Below are 16,115 nucleotides of genomic sequence, written 5' to 3'. Positions count from 1 at the left end.
TGAGAGTGAAAAAATTTAGACTCAAAAGTCCGGAAAACAAGCATAAAAAGTAACAACAACAGGAGAAATTTGAAAATTTTCAAAAATGCCTAAATATTTAAATAATTTTTAACTATTGAATATATTTTAAATAGGATTTCTAAAAGCGACAAATTCATAAAAATGATCACAATCCATTCATCGGCTCTTATTGTAGAAATAACACCAGGTAGCCACTTTAAAGGGCTGCTAATTAGAAACTAATCAGTGTATCTTTAGTTTTTGAGTTTAATTTTTCAGGATCTTGAGTTGTCCTAAAATTAAAACTTTAAATTTAAAATTTCATGACAATATTCTATCTATGCACGGGCTAATATTCTATCTATGCACTTGCCCCGCTACTTTTCATCTATTCCCTAAAAGACCAAAACTCAAGCTAACCGTTAGTTCTGCGAACAAAACAATTGAACCAGTAATATGGACAGAGAGTGGGGTTCGAAGCCAGGAAGTGGTGGCGCCGCCTCAGCACAAAATGAAGCCATCGACCGGCGTGAGCGGTTACGGCGGCTTGCCCTTGAGACAATTGATCTGGCCAAAGATCCATATTTCATGCGAAACCATTTGGGAAGCTACGAGTGTAAACTTTGCTTAACGCTACACAATAACGAAGGGAATTACTTGGCCCATACGCAAGGGAAGCGCCATCAGACCAATTTAGCAAAGCGAGCGGCTCGTGAAGCTAAGGATGCGCCAGCTCAGCCGCAGCCTCATAAGCGCAAAGTCGCTCTCAAAAGGAATGGTAATAATTGAAACTATTTTTTTTTTCCAATTCTTCGTATATTAAAGTTATGAACTTCAATTTTGGACTTCTAGTTGGTAGTACATTGGATTGGATACATGACACCATGGTAAATTAGTATGGTTTGGTAGAAACACCAGGTGCGGATAAGTTGTGATAGAGATAGTTTTAAGTAGGAAGGATAGAGGGGCAGAATCATTATCCACCGACTGGAAACTGTGGATCTGTTGATTTCTCTATTATAGAAGATAGTTTTTTTGTTGTTTAGTTGAATAGGGTTCCAGAAAAGAAATTTATGGTTGAACGGATTTTCTCTATACCATTGATCACGCTATAGTCTTTTTTGTCTGGGCATGTTATAGAGTGGATTTTATTATTAGACGGAAAGAAAGTTTGCCATTTTATTTATTATAGTAATCTGAGTCAGATTTCAGATAAAGATTTTGACGTTGCCATTTTTCATTGGCAAAATTACTGAAAATATTGGATTTTGTAATAATTACTTTGGTAGTACCTTCTGTACTTTATTTTATCAAGAAAGTGGTGTAATGGTAAGAATTCACCACCCTTAACTAGAAGTGTCGAGTTCAAGCATCGAGAATGGAGAACCTTTTGATAGATAGCGGTTTACCCTCTTAGTGGGCCTACCCAGTGGATCCAAATATAATCTGGCCAATGGACTTCCAATACTGGATGCTTTAAAAATTAATTCTTTTAAGCGTTAGATCTTCAGAGTGAGAAACGAATAGTTTGATGATAGTTATCAAGGTATTCTAGTTGATTGGTTGACCTGTACTAAGTTTTTCGTCTGTTGCAATTGCAGTTAAAATTGGTCGGCCTGGCTATCGAGTAACCAAGCAGTTTGATCCAGAGACAAAACAAAGATCTCTTCTATTTCAGGTACGCCATGTCTTTTGCTGTCCTTTTTCTTTTCTTTTTTCCTTTTGATCTTTATGACATATCTGCTGCTAACTAACGTTCAATGGCACTGTATCATCTCAGATGACATTAAGTGTTGAAATAAGATCAATATAATGTTATTTTTGCAATGAGTAAGAGATGATGAGGAATATCGATAAGCCTTTTCGACTTACTACGAAATTAGATGTGTAAAGTCTGACTTTAATCCTTTTTGGAATAGCATTAGTATTCAGTCTGAATAATTGAAGCACTAGGCAGTAGAAAACCTAGTCCAAAAAAAAAAAGGCAATTGGCTATATAGAGAAGGAAAAACTAAAAAGCACTTCTAGTCTCATTGGTGCGATAAGTTGGTTATAAACACATATCCAGTCGGAGTGGACGCCATATTCGATTTGGTGCAGATAGTGAGAGAAAATAGAATATAGTTCAAATATAACAGAATAAAGCCATACGTGAAGGACAAAAAAGTCTGTGACGTCTTTTGTGTTGAAGATGGACAAGGAGGTGTTAGGACCACTTGGTGAAGGAGGTGGCAACCTCATAATGTGAAAGCACTTGGGCATGTAGATGTGGGCCACACCTTTGTATGCTATTTAGAGAAAAAAATAAGGAAAAACAATTTGTGTCTTTTCAAAACCATGAAAAATGCGGAAGTGATAGAAACTTAATGTATTGGCTAAAGGGCTACTTGAATCTTAATGCTTGCGTGACGAATGAGAAAGTAGGATTTTGTCCACGTTAAAAGTGGTTTACTAGATGCTCTAAAGAAGAGAAATGCACAAATATCGTAGATTAGTGGTAGGTTGCAGGCGGTAACGTGGATCAGTTTCTTGAGTTTGTATACTAAGTTGGGATTGATAGGAAACAGAATTTCAGGGTTGGCCGAGGAAGAAAGGAAAGGGAAGGGCTGGCCTTCCTTCAAGCTAAGCTGCTAGTTCAGTAATAGAGTATAGTACTAAAACCTCGGACTTTTCGCTGGTTTTTTTAGTGCAGTTGTTCACCTTTTGATCTTTGCCAATACAGCCTCCTACTTTCCTTCTGAGATATCCTTTTGCTCATTGTTCCCAAGGATTTTTTGGGATCCTTCTTCCTAGCCCCTAGGAAGTCAATGGTGTTACATATTGAGATATGTGAAATAAACTTGAGAGCACAGATTTCTACTGGTGCTAATCAAGTGCCTTTTTGGGTGATTTTAACTACCTGCCTATGATCACATACTCAAAGTATGTACTATGTTACCAGAAACTCTGATTGCACAAAATGCATGTTTCTAAAAAAATTGTATTTGCCCATCAATAGTTTCATGACTTTCAATTTTGTTGTAGATTGAATATCCTGAGATTGAAGACAATACAAAGCCAAGGCACCGATTCATGTCCTCATTTGAGCAGGTTTGTTATGTCCTACAATTATCTTTTCTGAAGTACTCTATTGGTACATAAGAATCATTTCAAATTTTAACAGGATCATCCTTATGTATTTTCTTTTCTTTTTCCCTTTTGTGCAGAAAGTTCAACCTTTTGATAAAAGATATCAGTTTCTTCTGTTCGCTGCTGAACCGTATGAGATCATTGCGTTCAAGGTAGTTTGGTTCTAAAGTAGAAATATTCTTGTCATGGTGCAGCACTTATGCTTGTTAGATTTTTTTTTTTTTAGATGAGAGATCTGTTTCTAACTGAAAACGTGCATTCTTTAGGTTCCTAGCATCGAGATTGATAAATCTACACCAAAGTTCTTCTCTCATTGGGATCCAGACTCAAAAATGTTCACTGTAAGTCGTCTGAAGTCTTCAAACTCCAATGAGTTTGGACTGTAATACCTACTTGGGAGGTTTATATTTCTTTGCCAAGTTTCACTAATTCTCCTCATGGTAAATCTGACATTTCACCTGGATAAATCGATTTCAGTTGCAGTTATACTTCAAGACTAAGCACCGGAGACCAACAAACCGCAACCTGCTCCTACAGCTAATGGAACAACACCTGATGCCCCACCTAGAACTTTGCCTCCTCCGCCGCCACCACCGCAAGGACTCCCCCCTGGAGCGCCACACCCGCCTAGAGGCCCACCATCTACCCCTGGGTCTATGCCGCCTCCTCCTCCGTCTATGGCTAATGGACCTAGGCCTATGCCTCCAGGTGGTAACTTGCCTGCCCCACCACCTCCACCAATTGGTGGTGGTGCAATGGCTCATTTTACTCCTGGTGCACACATGGGGAGACCACCAATGATGCCTCCACAAGGTTTCCCGGGGCAACAGATGCAAGGCCAAGGAATGCACCCACCACCTCCGCCACCCAACATGGGACGATGAGCATTGGCCATGATACAATTTGCATGGATGCATCAGTCAAGCTCACTCTTCTGGTGATGAGTTTTGTAGATATGCTTTGGTTGAAGAGTCAGATGGTGATTGGAGTTTTAGGCATGAAAATCATGACTGCATGTTACGCTGCCTAGTATTGCCTTAGGGCAGACAATGTAATACATACCGGCTTCAAATATCAGAAGCGGCCTGGTGCATTAGCTGCTGCTCCGCTGAAATGAAGGCCTATACTTGTTTAAATTTAATCTTCTCAATTTTCAGGAGCCAAATCTGAGTTAATAAGATACATTTGTATTTAAATTGTCAGTGAATCAATCTACCTTCTTGGCATATTCTTTTTGTCTATTTATATTTTTCGTTGATGTCTTGGGAAATTAGCCTGACATCTTCAGGCATATCCAGGTTGCCAAACTCCATCTCAACTTGAGAGTTGCCTCTCTACTAAATTGAAATTCAAGTCAGTGTATTGGTGGTATCTTCATAATGGTAATGGTGTACAAAATGCAGAAACGTTGTTGACAAAATCAACAAAGAAAAGTTTTTCCATTGTTGCCAGAAGAGTTTACATTTACTTTTTTCCAGAAAAAAAAAAGGAAATCACTAGATACAATATAAACCCTCGTAAGCCGTTTTGTGCATTCTCAATAAATGAAAATAGTAGATACATATCTGTCAACCCATGAGGACACTACAAACAAGTCATGGGATTAGTTGTTTAAGGGAAAAGATGAGGTATAAACGACAATATACACACTCTTCTAATTTACTACTGATTTTGCAGGAAACACCTTTCGAATGAACTGTAAGAACCGCTGTGAATAAAATGTTGGCTCCACAGCAGAAATGGACATAGAATCAAACTGAATAGATTTGTATGCATGTTCTATCTTCTTACGTAGGTTGTATTCTTGCAATATGTCAATGATCCCGAGATATAATACAACATCGTATACTTTGAGAAACATCCGTGCTTCATCTTTCCTGGGTATATATTCTGCTCTTGCTGGCATATTCACTCCAAGCTGAATCTGGAGTCTGCACGGGGATACGAGGGAAGCTACTTTTAGAAGATATCAATAGAAAAAGGGATCAAAATTAATCGGCAGATTACATGAGATATATAGCATAAATATGCATTCCTTTGGGCGAACATATATAGTCATGAACTTTCTTGCATGTATCATTTCTAAATCTGTTTTTATATTGTGTTTTGAGTATCAAATATTCCTATACAGTTGTATTCATACTTAAACCTATTTGATGCACTGTGGTTCTAGCAACTGAGTCATGCACGCTATCCTGGAATGAAACTTCTAAGTGAGCTGAAAGTACCATGTTCAAGATTTTTGAAGTACCTTGCAGTCCCAGGAAGGAGGAGATCTACTTCCTCGTCACCTGTAGCAGATGCTGCTCGCAATCGGCTGCCTCTGACATGAGGTCCTACGACTACATTATTATCATCTGCACCACGAGGGACTAAAACAAGGCCCTGTGGTGATATTTCATCCTCCAGAGACTCTGTAATAAATAAAATAATAAAGTTTCAGAAACAGTGATCAAGCACTTTGCTCATTGATTAGAAAGGGGGATCAGTAATTTACATTAAAGAAATGATCACATAGATTGGAAAACACATGAAATATTCATAATCTTTCAGAAACAAACATACCATCTTCTGCAACATTTCCAAATCCTTCTGCTGTTGTACGTCCACTGCACGAGATGGGAGATCGTAGGTGCTGGGGTGCTCTATAATGAACGCCTAACAAGAGGCTGTAATCCATTATGTGCTGCTCCTCCAAAAATTTACTATCGATCTCTATCTGCCTGTACAAGTACATGAATATCCACAAACAAAATGAGAGCATTTAAAAGGATTTCCGCTGAAATGAAAAAGGAAATTTTATTTCAAATCACTTATTTCCTGTTGGGACACTATTGAAAATGGTATCTCCTTGAAGAAACATCAGATAATGCAGGTTACTTCTACAGTAGTAAGTGACGTTCTACTCTTTCTATGGTATCTTAAGTTCAAAAATTCTTTCCCTTCTTGATCTCTTTAAATTAACAAAATAGGGATCTATCATATCATTAAACTACGGAATGAGAAAAGCTATTTACACATACCATTGTTTACTTATTGAAATGCGCATGAATTCAAGAAGATTCTAGTAACATTTGAGAGTGAAATCTGTGACCATATAAAAGAGAAACAGTGTCTTGTTTCCAGTGCCAGTGCAAGTATTACTTGATTCCAGGTTAAAGCACCAGATAAATGCACACGAAACGTTACTCGGTCTTATTAAACATGCATAAATACTTGAAGTAATTTGCATGAATACGTAAAGGTTCTAGTGAAGTCAGTGATCATCAAACATAAAGAGAAACACTCTCGAACAGCTTTTGAATGCCAGTTGTAACTGCTTCCAGGAAAAGTACTAAATAGATCCATGCACTCTAAGCCTTACTCTATCTTATAAAACTTGCAAAAATAACAGACTGGTATAAGCACAGAAAGAAATTTCCACCATATTTACATAGATGAATCGTGTGGAACTGTTATAAAAGAAATACGACTATAGTGGCTGAGAATCGTCAATAGCCTAATACAAGGAAACAGAAAATGTCAAACCAGTAAGTCATGAAATTATTCAACTGACTGCAATATATTGGAGTTTTTCCTTTGTTACGGAATGAATTGCTACATCCATCAAAAGCCCTCGAAAGTATCATGCTAATGAGATAGGCGTTAACTAAAGGGCTAACTGAACCACTTTGTTCGGTACAGCAATATTACCAGTAACGGAAGGCTGTTGCTGTTTAAATCCTCGGATATCTAACAGCACAAGGTACCTTCTAGTTTAAATGCTAAATAATTAAAGGACTTGATCAAACTTAAGAATGAATTTTTTTAAAGGTAGACAAAAGATTTTAAGAAAGGGAGAAGTCCTAGCACATGAACGTTCACTAATGTTTACAAGAAGCTCTATGGAAGATCAACCATTACGGGATGGCAAGTAAACCTTCAGATATTACTATAGAGATAAAGTGAAGACCTATGAAGATAAGGAGGTAAAAAGCAAAGAAAAAGTTAAGTGCATAAACACCATAGGAAATACATGCAAAATAAGGAATAATTTTACCAAAACTCACATTAGTAAAGCTTCCTGCCAAGAAGGCTCCAGATAAAAACAGTAGTTCAAATCTAGATCCTTAAGAATTGTGTTCTCGTCAATTTCGACCTTGTCTGCAGATCGTCCAAGTGAAGAACCTTTAAGATCAAATCGTCGGTGGATTCTTAACTCCGTGCAGAACATATTTCCCATTACTACAAAGCAGAACTGCAAATGTTATTGGGAAAAAATGAGTTAGTTTTGATATGCAAAAGTCTATATGTTCTTTCTTCAAATGATAGCATGCATGTAAGGAAAAATGTTCTGGAACCAAACCACTTGTCAAAATTTTTACTCAGATAAACATATACTTGTCATTGATGTGACTAATTAAATATCTAAACATGTAAGTCTCTACGTATCAATTGATAGTATTTCGAGATGTGTTATACGATATTTTATGATAAGTCATTTTTATTTCAGTGATAAGCCAACTTCCTACTTAATTTTGTAAAAAAAAAAAAGTTTTTTCTTTCATTATTACAGAGTATACATGTTTGATGTCAAATAGCTTCTCAAGTTATCCTAACTTTACCTTCCGCAGCTTGTAGAAACTCGTAAGTACAACAAAGGAATGATGAAATAATGTGACTGTTTTACAGTTTATACCTTTTGTCCACTTGAAGGCTTTATCCTGTGAAGACCAAAAAATTTAGTGATGAGAGTATTCTCATATGCCTTGACATGACGATGATAATCTGGAAGCATCCGCAGCAAAACCTACAAATGAGATGAACGTTAATAAGAATTATAACCGACACTAATTGAAAGAGTGCTCTTTTCATATACCTACTTACAAATATCAGAGGAACGCTAATAAATTAGTCAGAGGTTTACAAAAATGAGATGTTTTGAGAAGTTATTGTAAGCACTATCTTAGTGCTTCTATGCAACAAAATTACTTATCAAAAGAGACTTTGTAACTATAACGAAAACAAGAAAACATGCCAAGGATTAGGAGGCATAGCTCTTCAAAAGGAATGTTGAAAGAGAAGGAAGCAGAAAATCCAGGTTAGCTATTTCCAAGGCAATCTAACGAGATAAGAGAAACTACAGATGAGGAAGTACTTCAGTTAACCCCCACGCAGCCTCTTAAATGATCTTTTCCCATTACATGCAGCTGCTTTCCCTGAACTGAACAATCATGACTACCACCGTGGTAAAATAGTTTAAGAGGCGGTGTGATCATTTAAGCTGAGATTTCACACCTTAACTTCTGACTTTCGTAATGTCTTAATCATGAAACGATCATCTTGAGACAGGAAAAACACACTGCCACTTTTCCCAGGAGAAGAAAGTTCTCTAAGTGCAGCATTTCCACAGATGGACATCATGTAGTCAGCAGTATCTATTTTAAACATTTCCCTCAGATTCCTACAAGAAGGTCAATCTGTTTCAATTAGTCTATATATGCATATATTAAATAAACAAACAAAATGCCAATAATTAGCCTAGACTTATCTGACGCCATTAATTTCACCCAGAAAATGAATATACTAAGGGATACAGGGGGTCAGCTCAGTTGATCAATGGTTGAGATCAATGACTATCAAAAGATTCTCTTTCTTAACTAGTCAGCAAAGGAGAAGTAGGCTGAGAGAAGGCATAAAAGATATTAATCTATGATTTACAGATATATCCTGTATATTAATTCACTTGGGAGATGTACATTTACTGATCAGAATTCTGTCAGAATAGATCAAGCTATTTCCTCACTGTTAGACATAATGTCATGCCTTCAGGAATTAAAAAAACAATGGAATTGACAACTGAAAATTATATCTAGCGGACAGAAATTGTAATTGACTTTGCAGGTAGAAGATGGTAAATGACCAACCTGAAAACCATTGGACAATAATCTTTCCACTTGAAATCTTCTGATTGATGAGAAGGTGTCAGTTGAGATCCTTCTTTAGGAAAATACATCCAAAAGCTCGAACAGGCACCAAAATCAGAGGCTCCAACTTCTCGTCTTTGTACCGGTGTAATTTTCCCCACAGAGTATCTGGTCACATTTCATAACCTTTCAACATTCATAAACTAGAAGCTTAACTGGTCATAAAGGTTGACATAAGATAAACAGGAGGGCAGAAACTTGTCTTTTTTTAGACCTCACATATATGGACCATGGTTTCTGTTATGTTCAATATTTCATGGGAGTTACCAGGAACCATGGATGAAGCAATGTCAATATGCTATAAACAGGATGGAGAGATAAACAAGGGAAACAAATTGCTGTAAGTAGTGTACCTGATCCCAAGCTGCAAACTAAGCATTACATCATAACGCCTATGACCCTTAATAATTGCCTCACCTGGCCTCTTTGATTCCCTTGCAAGTTTTCTTTGTCTCCTTTTTGCTGCTCTTTTAGATTGTGGTGAGAATCGATCATTTAGGACAACCTCACTTATTAGTACACCTTGCATGTATTCTCTTTCCAAAATTGGAGAATTCATATTGTTCCCAATGTCAACACCATCTATATCATTTCCAATTACCTTCTCAATAGCTACTTCAAGACTCCATCGTCTTTCCAGAGAAACATTACTGGGCTGTGACTGCTCATGCCTTAATATGTTCCCCTTCGAGAGCCTATCGTATGAATGGCTTCCACTTACTTTGACATTTCCCATATCTACTGAAGAGGCGTGAGAGATATGTGAGACTCGCAGTTGTTTTCTCAAATCTGGAAGTAATCCTCGTTTTCTCAAAGCATTGAGGTACAATTCCTGACCAGCTGTAAGTCTGCTACCACTAGGATAAAATGTTCCTTTTCCATCTTTTATTCCATGTGTCCATGTTCCAATATAACAGCTACCATCACTCCATGTATATGCACCAACACCATGCATTGTACCATTTAACCAGCTTCCTTCATATGAATCTCCACTCATCCAAGTGAGAGTTCCTTTTCCAGAAAAGTTCCCTCCCTTCATATTGCCCGAGTAGACATTCCCATTCGCCCATGTATACTTACCAGGTCCTTCAGGGGTTCCTTGGATCCAGGACCCTTCAAAAATATCTCCGTTGGGATACACTTGATACCCTAAACCATGTTTGAGGTTCAACCGCCAGCGTCCCCTATATGTCACTTTATCAGGTGCAATATACGTCCCCTCACCATGCATATAACCACCTGAAAATTGACCATCATAGACAGCAGAAGTAGGCCATTCTAGTTTCCCGTGTCCATGCCTCATCCCATGTCTCCACTCACCCTCATACCGACAACCATCTGACCAGATATACTTTCCTGAACCCTCAGGTATGTTTCCAAGTAGCGATCCAGAATATGATTCCCCATTTGGTAAGAAGATATCCCTAACTCTAAAGCTGGTGCTTTCAGAAGTATGACAGACATCACCATTTGTCCATTTGCTAGAGCGGTTATTGTCATTAATTAACAGGGCGTCCAGAGACTTTGTCCTATCTGACAAAGAAAATGTTTTTCCAATATTATCAACGATGGCCACAAGACCAGACATGCAAAATCCCGGGAAGTTTCAGTTTTATATTGGATGAGTTAAGGCCAAGATTATCTCGCTAGCTAAAGCACACACCCCGAGTGTAAAATGATTTGATGAATTTCCCCCGCTTTGACCTGAAAGAAAGAAAAGCACATGTAATTGAACCTACTAATAGACAAATTCGTCTTATAGAACAAAATTACAAATTAAAAGAAGAAAAAGATTGAAATTCTTTCTGAGTCCACAAATAAGAATAGGAAGCTAGACCAGAATTCCAATCATCCGTGCACTGTGTTAACTCTTATTCAAGAAATAATAGCCTTAAAGGTCATACTCAACACGATATATGCCACAAAAGGTCCATGAATTGAATATTCATGAACAGAACGGTAAATCAGACCATTTGACTCAATCATAGTATAACATCCTAACCTCTAGTAGTGGCGGAGCCAGGAATTCATGCAAGGGGATTCAAGGAAATTACTAGACTGTCACACTTAGGATATAAACTTGTGACCTAAAGCAATATTTGAACCCCATTGCCACTACACTAGAATCCCTTACGTCAAGGGATTCAAAACTTTATATACAAACCCAAAAACTTTTTTTTTGCCCTATTTGCACAGTATTATTTTCTAATGAAGGGGATTCAATTGAACCCCTTGGCTCTACACACCTCTGCCTCTGGCCTCCAGGAAATCCAAATAACGAGCTAACACTATCTTAACTGTCAAGATTTAACACAAGGAGAGTAGACAAAAAATCATAAGCTCAGAAACATAAAACAATCAATCAGCTCTCATGGAATTGCTCTTCTCAAGTCATTACCCAAAAGATGCTATCAATTTACATGAAAAGAAACACGAGAGTCATTACGCCCCCTGAAGACCATTTAAGTATTGTATCAAAAAATGCCTAATTACTCAAATGACACTAATATCAAATACTTTATGCTCCTCTAGACCATAAGAAAAAAGAAGAAAAATTTGTCTTTTCGGCATTTAACTCCATTTCTATTCCTCAAAAGCAAATGATCAAAAAGGCTGCTTGTACACAATTACAAAAGGATTGCAAAATGAAACATACACTAGAAAGCGAAACTTCACAGAGATTTCTCTGCAAATATTTCAATTTATTGCCTTCGAGCCTTCCACACCATATCCAAAAGAAACAAGCAAAACTTCAACTCTCAGACGCAAAAATACAACACAACAATGTACATTATACTATCCAAATATTTGTTTTCCAAAGAAAATAAGATTATATTCAAACATAATCATCATCAATAATCATAGGTTCGAAAAAAAAATACTACCGTGTGTGTGCGTGTATATACACCGCAGTAGAGAGAGAAAGATACCGCGAAGGTAGAGAGAAGAAAGGTAAGTTTGGGAGAAGTGGAAAAAGGTGCCTTTCCGTTTCAGTTTATGTTTCGCTTTCTGAAGATGAAATTCCGTTTTGTTGCTATGAATCGCAAAAGAACAATAAAAAAATACTTGAAGCAGAAAATTTTAGAAATCGAGGCATATTACTTAAATTTAAAAAAGAAAATTAACATAAATAGTTGTACGAAATTTAAGAAAAGAAAAAATAAAGAATTAAAAAAAGAGATGTATTGTATAATGTCAGCTAAATAGACTTATGAAAGTGAAATGCTTTATTTTGATATTAATTTAAAGGTAAATTGTGATAGGTGTTAAAAATCGTAAGAGTAGACCTAAGGATGCCGACCAAGATATTGATAGGAGTGTTTGTTTTTAAAAGTGCACGATGTAAACAAGTAGCTAAAAAATACCAAATTGAGGATTAGACTAGAAGTACTCCATTCGGTCCATTTTAATTGATTTTTATGGTTTATAATATTCTATCGTTTTACATATTAAAAAGAAATTAATTCCTTTTTTCTTTAAAGTTTCCCTTGAAGTACAAAGCCTTGGAATATTTGTTGTATTATCAATGAATAAATTAAGATCAATATGATCAATTTCATTGTTAATTAATACTAAAATAGAAATTTCTTAATATATATAAATAAGTAATTATAAAATTCAATTTAAGAGGACCGAGGGAGTAATTTTTTAGCAATGATTATGTGGCATATATCTTAAGCTCAATAATGATGCAATCTGCGTTAATGTAGAATTCAAACTTTGCTAGTCATTCAACGAGAAACTCATCTCCTTTACTTTAAAGAGTCGATTCCTTTTTTAACAAGCAAAGTTCATAAAAAACATCGAACTTAGTCCATAATTATATAAATCAAATAAAGGTGTGTTAAACAAATTGAAGCAAAAGAGTTTTCACAAGTCTAAAAGCAGAAGCATACCTATGTGTAATTTTGAGGAGTTATCGGATTCCATAAATTTCGGTAAGAATCTCGTATACTTTTAAGATAATTAATTTATGAACACTAAAAGTCTTTAAAAAGCTTTTGATTGCGAATATTATGGCACCTATCTCATTAAATCTCGCGTCTGTCTCTAGCTACAAGAGTAAGGACTGGGTCATTATATACATATTGAAAAGGAACATTTATAATGACTTTAAAACTATTTTATATTTGTAAACGAACCTCCTTGGCCGGTCACAAGTCAACTCAATGTAATTTAATCACTCATTTTCTTAATTATTAAGTTAAATTTCGTAGCATAGAGCTCATCATATTTTTTAGAACACTATTGCATTTAGTGTTTTGAAATTTTGCTTAATTTTGTTTCATTTTTTCTTTTTATGTTACTTTTGAGCTCATTGTAGGTTAACACGTCGTGATATTTTTCATTAAATTATAATATTAATTTTGCAAACTGCATTAACTCATCAACCTAACTTCAGCAAACAAAAAATTTCGAAGAAATAGTCCAAAATCTTGAAAATATTTATTTGCACTATCTCATCGAAAAATTTAAATTGGTAGTATACTATTTATTTGAAAGGACATGCTTATGTGGCCCGTAATCGTGTTTAGACTAAATGTTAATTTAAGTTATTCGTCCACCAAATCATATTAATTTTTTAGTGCTCTATCAACTAATTAGCACTCCCTTTACATAGAAATGTTATCATCAGGGAGTGAAAGTCAATTATTAGCTTTTTTGGGTTAGTTAAACACATGGAAAAAAAAGAAGTTATTTTTGTTACCTAAGAGTTTCTACCATTACCATTACGTTAACGTGGCCCAATATTTAATTATCCCTTCGCAGCTTATAATATTGCTCTAACGTTGTTCTTACATTCCCCTTTGTTTTTTTTTTGTTTTTTTTGTTACGAAAGACTATTATTAATTATGCATTATAACAAAATACATGTTATTACGAATTGAAGAGGAGTATTGGAGTAAATTTATTCTCGTGTGATCTATACTCATGGGAGGTCAAAGCAGTCACTAATGTTTGCATTAGGGTAAGCTGTTTATATCACACTATTTGGGGTGCGGCCCTTTTCGAACTCTGCATGAATGCAAAATATCTTGTGCACCAGACTTTTTTTTAAAAAATCGTGGATAGCATGTCCTTACTTCTCAATACTATATGCCTAGTTTCTAACAAAATAATTTCTAGTTTATTCGTCATTATATTATCATTGAACAATTAAGGAAAGAACTACTAAGATGAATAATTAAAGAAGGAACTGCTAGAAACACAAAATTATCAACAAAGAAAAAAAAAATTCTTGCTCCTTCTTTAGCTTGCATAGTTGCAAATTATATTACTTTTGTCTTTGTTTCTTCAATTAAAATTGTGAATTTAAATGTTGTGGCCGATATGCATCAACCTTTTTATAATGGAAAATCCACAACACGCACCCACAATCATAGGCGAAGCCAGAACTTCAAGCTTATGGGTCGGAATTTTAATCATTTGAAGTTACTGAGTTCTAAATTAATAATATATACGTATTCAATGAAATTTTTAAGATAAATACAGGGTTCGAATCAAAGCTACTAGGTTCGGCCGAACCCGTTCCGGTCACTCTAACTCCGCCCCTGCTCACAATCACTTTCTCATAAAATAATTTTGGTCGGTATTTCCTCAAAAGGACTACTCAATTTGTATCATTGCTTCCACTATGTTATTCAACAATCCGTTTTCTTATAAAAACAAGTTACGAGAATTAAAAAATCTGTAGTCCTTGGTCAAGAAAGTGGCTCATTGGATTAATTTTATATCTTATAACTGGAAAGAAAACGACTGGTGTTCATAAAAAACAATTTGTCGGTATATTAAGTACTAAACCAGAGGCGAAGTTAAGATTAAAGCTTATGCAGAGACGAGTCTAAGATTTTTAAAATATGAGTGCACTACTAAAAATAAAAAATAAAAATTATTAAGTGAGAATCGTACATAAAAATAAAAGTATTAAGTGAGAATCGTACCTTTAAAAAATAAAAAATAAAAAGTATTAACCCATGTTCAACCAAGTGCACCATTCAATATGTTTTGGAGCATGAGTGTCAACAGATAATATTTAACCAATTTTAGAGAATACGTACATAAAATACCTAGTTTGGCGGAGAGAACATGGGTTCACTTGCCCCGTGATTTAGCTTATAAATCCGCCCTGAGCTTATGAATTCGAATTTTAGTCAGTATAAGCTACTGAATTCTAAATTAATAATTTATATATATTCAATAAATTTTTTAAAATAAATTTTAGAATTTATACTAAAGTTACTGAATTCGGCTAACCTGCAACAAAAAGGCTAGCCCTGCCCCTGACTAAAACTATATTAGAAATGGAATACACAATTTAAAAAAAAACATATTTTCCTACTGAGTTGTCGTTTTCTTCTTCTTTTTTTTTGTAAAGCTGTGGTATTGTCATGACTTTGGAATTTTTCAGCACTATGCTATATTCCAATTTGACTTTGCTTGTTTTATAGCAGCCATAGCCGCCCATTATCACCGCAGTTAAATGGTTTTTTTCCTGGTTTCAAATTAATTTTAAATATTATCATGTTTTTTTCAATGAGTTACATATTTTACTAAAAGAATTTGATTTTGTTTCTAAATGGAAGGCTTCCTGTCATTTTCCCACATTGATAAGAGTAAAATATATCACCAATAAAGTCAGAAAAGAGTATTTGGTTATTGTCTTTAATGATTTTCTTGATGTTATTCATCTGCTTGTGTCATAACTCATAAAATGAAGATAACTAAAAGAATATAATGTTAATAAGTTAGCACCTTTGTCTGTCTGTTTTTTTGGACATGAATTCCAAAAAAAGTTTAAATTTGGAATTTCACTAAAATTTCAATTGAAGATAAAGTTGTATTTGGTTATAATTTTTACAACATATTTAGATGTCTTTTCTTTAAAATCATAAAACATGATGTATACCACACAATTTATAAGAAAACAAAACCACCCCAATTTGATTTACTCATTCTTTTACGTTTCTACAACATAACAAAATATAATAATCAATCGCATATGAAAGCTTTCATCTTTAG

The 16,115-nt window shown here is 35.2% G+C and overlaps 2 protein-coding genes across 3 annotated transcripts; one reads left to right on the top strand and one right to left on the bottom strand.

Annotated features, from left to right (window-relative positions):
• The first annotated feature begins 373 nt into the window (after window positions 1–373).
• Window positions 374–4,370, top strand: LOC109208076 (splicing factor 3A subunit 2-like). The gene is given in 7 exon segments (XM_019371090.1): window positions 374–778; window positions 1,602–1,678; window positions 3,025–3,090; window positions 3,207–3,281; window positions 3,396–3,470; window positions 3,607–3,628; window positions 3,631–4,370. Coding segments are annotated over 7 exon segments (1,020 nt in total). The 5' UTR covers window positions 374–456; the 3' UTR covers window positions 4,014–4,370.
• Window positions 4,371–4,549: 179 nt separating this feature from the next.
• On the bottom strand, window positions 4,550–12,104 carry LOC109208075 (phosphatidylinositol 4-phosphate 5-kinase 9-like). Of its 2 annotated transcripts, none has more exons than XM_019371088.1 (9): window positions 11,981–12,104; window positions 9,449–10,799; window positions 9,036–9,203; window positions 8,407–8,572; window positions 7,808–7,918; window positions 7,179–7,366; window positions 5,695–5,852; window positions 5,381–5,543; window positions 4,550–5,060 (listed from the first exon to the last, which is right to left on the bottom strand). In XM_019371088.1, the coding sequence occupies exons 2-9, from the start codon at window positions 10,681–10,683 to the stop codon at window positions 4,784–4,786; spliced, it is 2,466 nt and encodes an 821-aa protein (XP_019226633.1). In that variant the 5' UTR covers window positions 10,684–10,799; window positions 11,981–12,104; the 3' UTR covers window positions 4,550–4,783. The 2 variants fall into 2 exon arrangements, with proteins under 2 accessions (XP_019226633.1, XP_019226634.1); XM_019371089.1 differs by lacking the exon at window positions 11,981–12,104 and adding an exon at window positions 11,752–11,958.
• Window positions 12,105–16,115: the final 4,011 nt, after the last annotated feature.

Source organism: Nicotiana attenuata, unplaced genomic scaffold (assembly GCF_001879085.1).
Source record: "Nicotiana attenuata strain UT unplaced genomic scaffold, NIATTr2, whole genome shotgun sequence".
NCBI lineage: Eukaryota > Viridiplantae > Streptophyta > Magnoliopsida > Solanales > Solanaceae > Nicotiana > Nicotiana attenuata.
Note: the sequence above shows the minus strand (reverse complement) of the source record. Positions and strands in the feature narration are given on the sequence as shown.

Bases quoted from the DNA above. Each gene is read 5' to 3' on its own strand.
- LOC109208075 (XM_019371088.1), bottom strand. From the start codon at position 10,683: ATGTCTGGTCTTGTGGCCATCGTTGATAATATTGGAAAAACATTTTCT. The intron at 7,919-8,406 runs GTGTGAAATCTC...TCTCATTTGTAG, and splicing joins TACGAAAGTCAGAAGTTAAG to GTTTTGCTGCGGATGCTTCC. The intron at 5,853-7,178 runs GTGAGTTTTGGT...GTACTTGTACAG, and splicing joins TGGCAGGAAGCTTTACTAAT to GCAGATAGAGATCGATAGTA.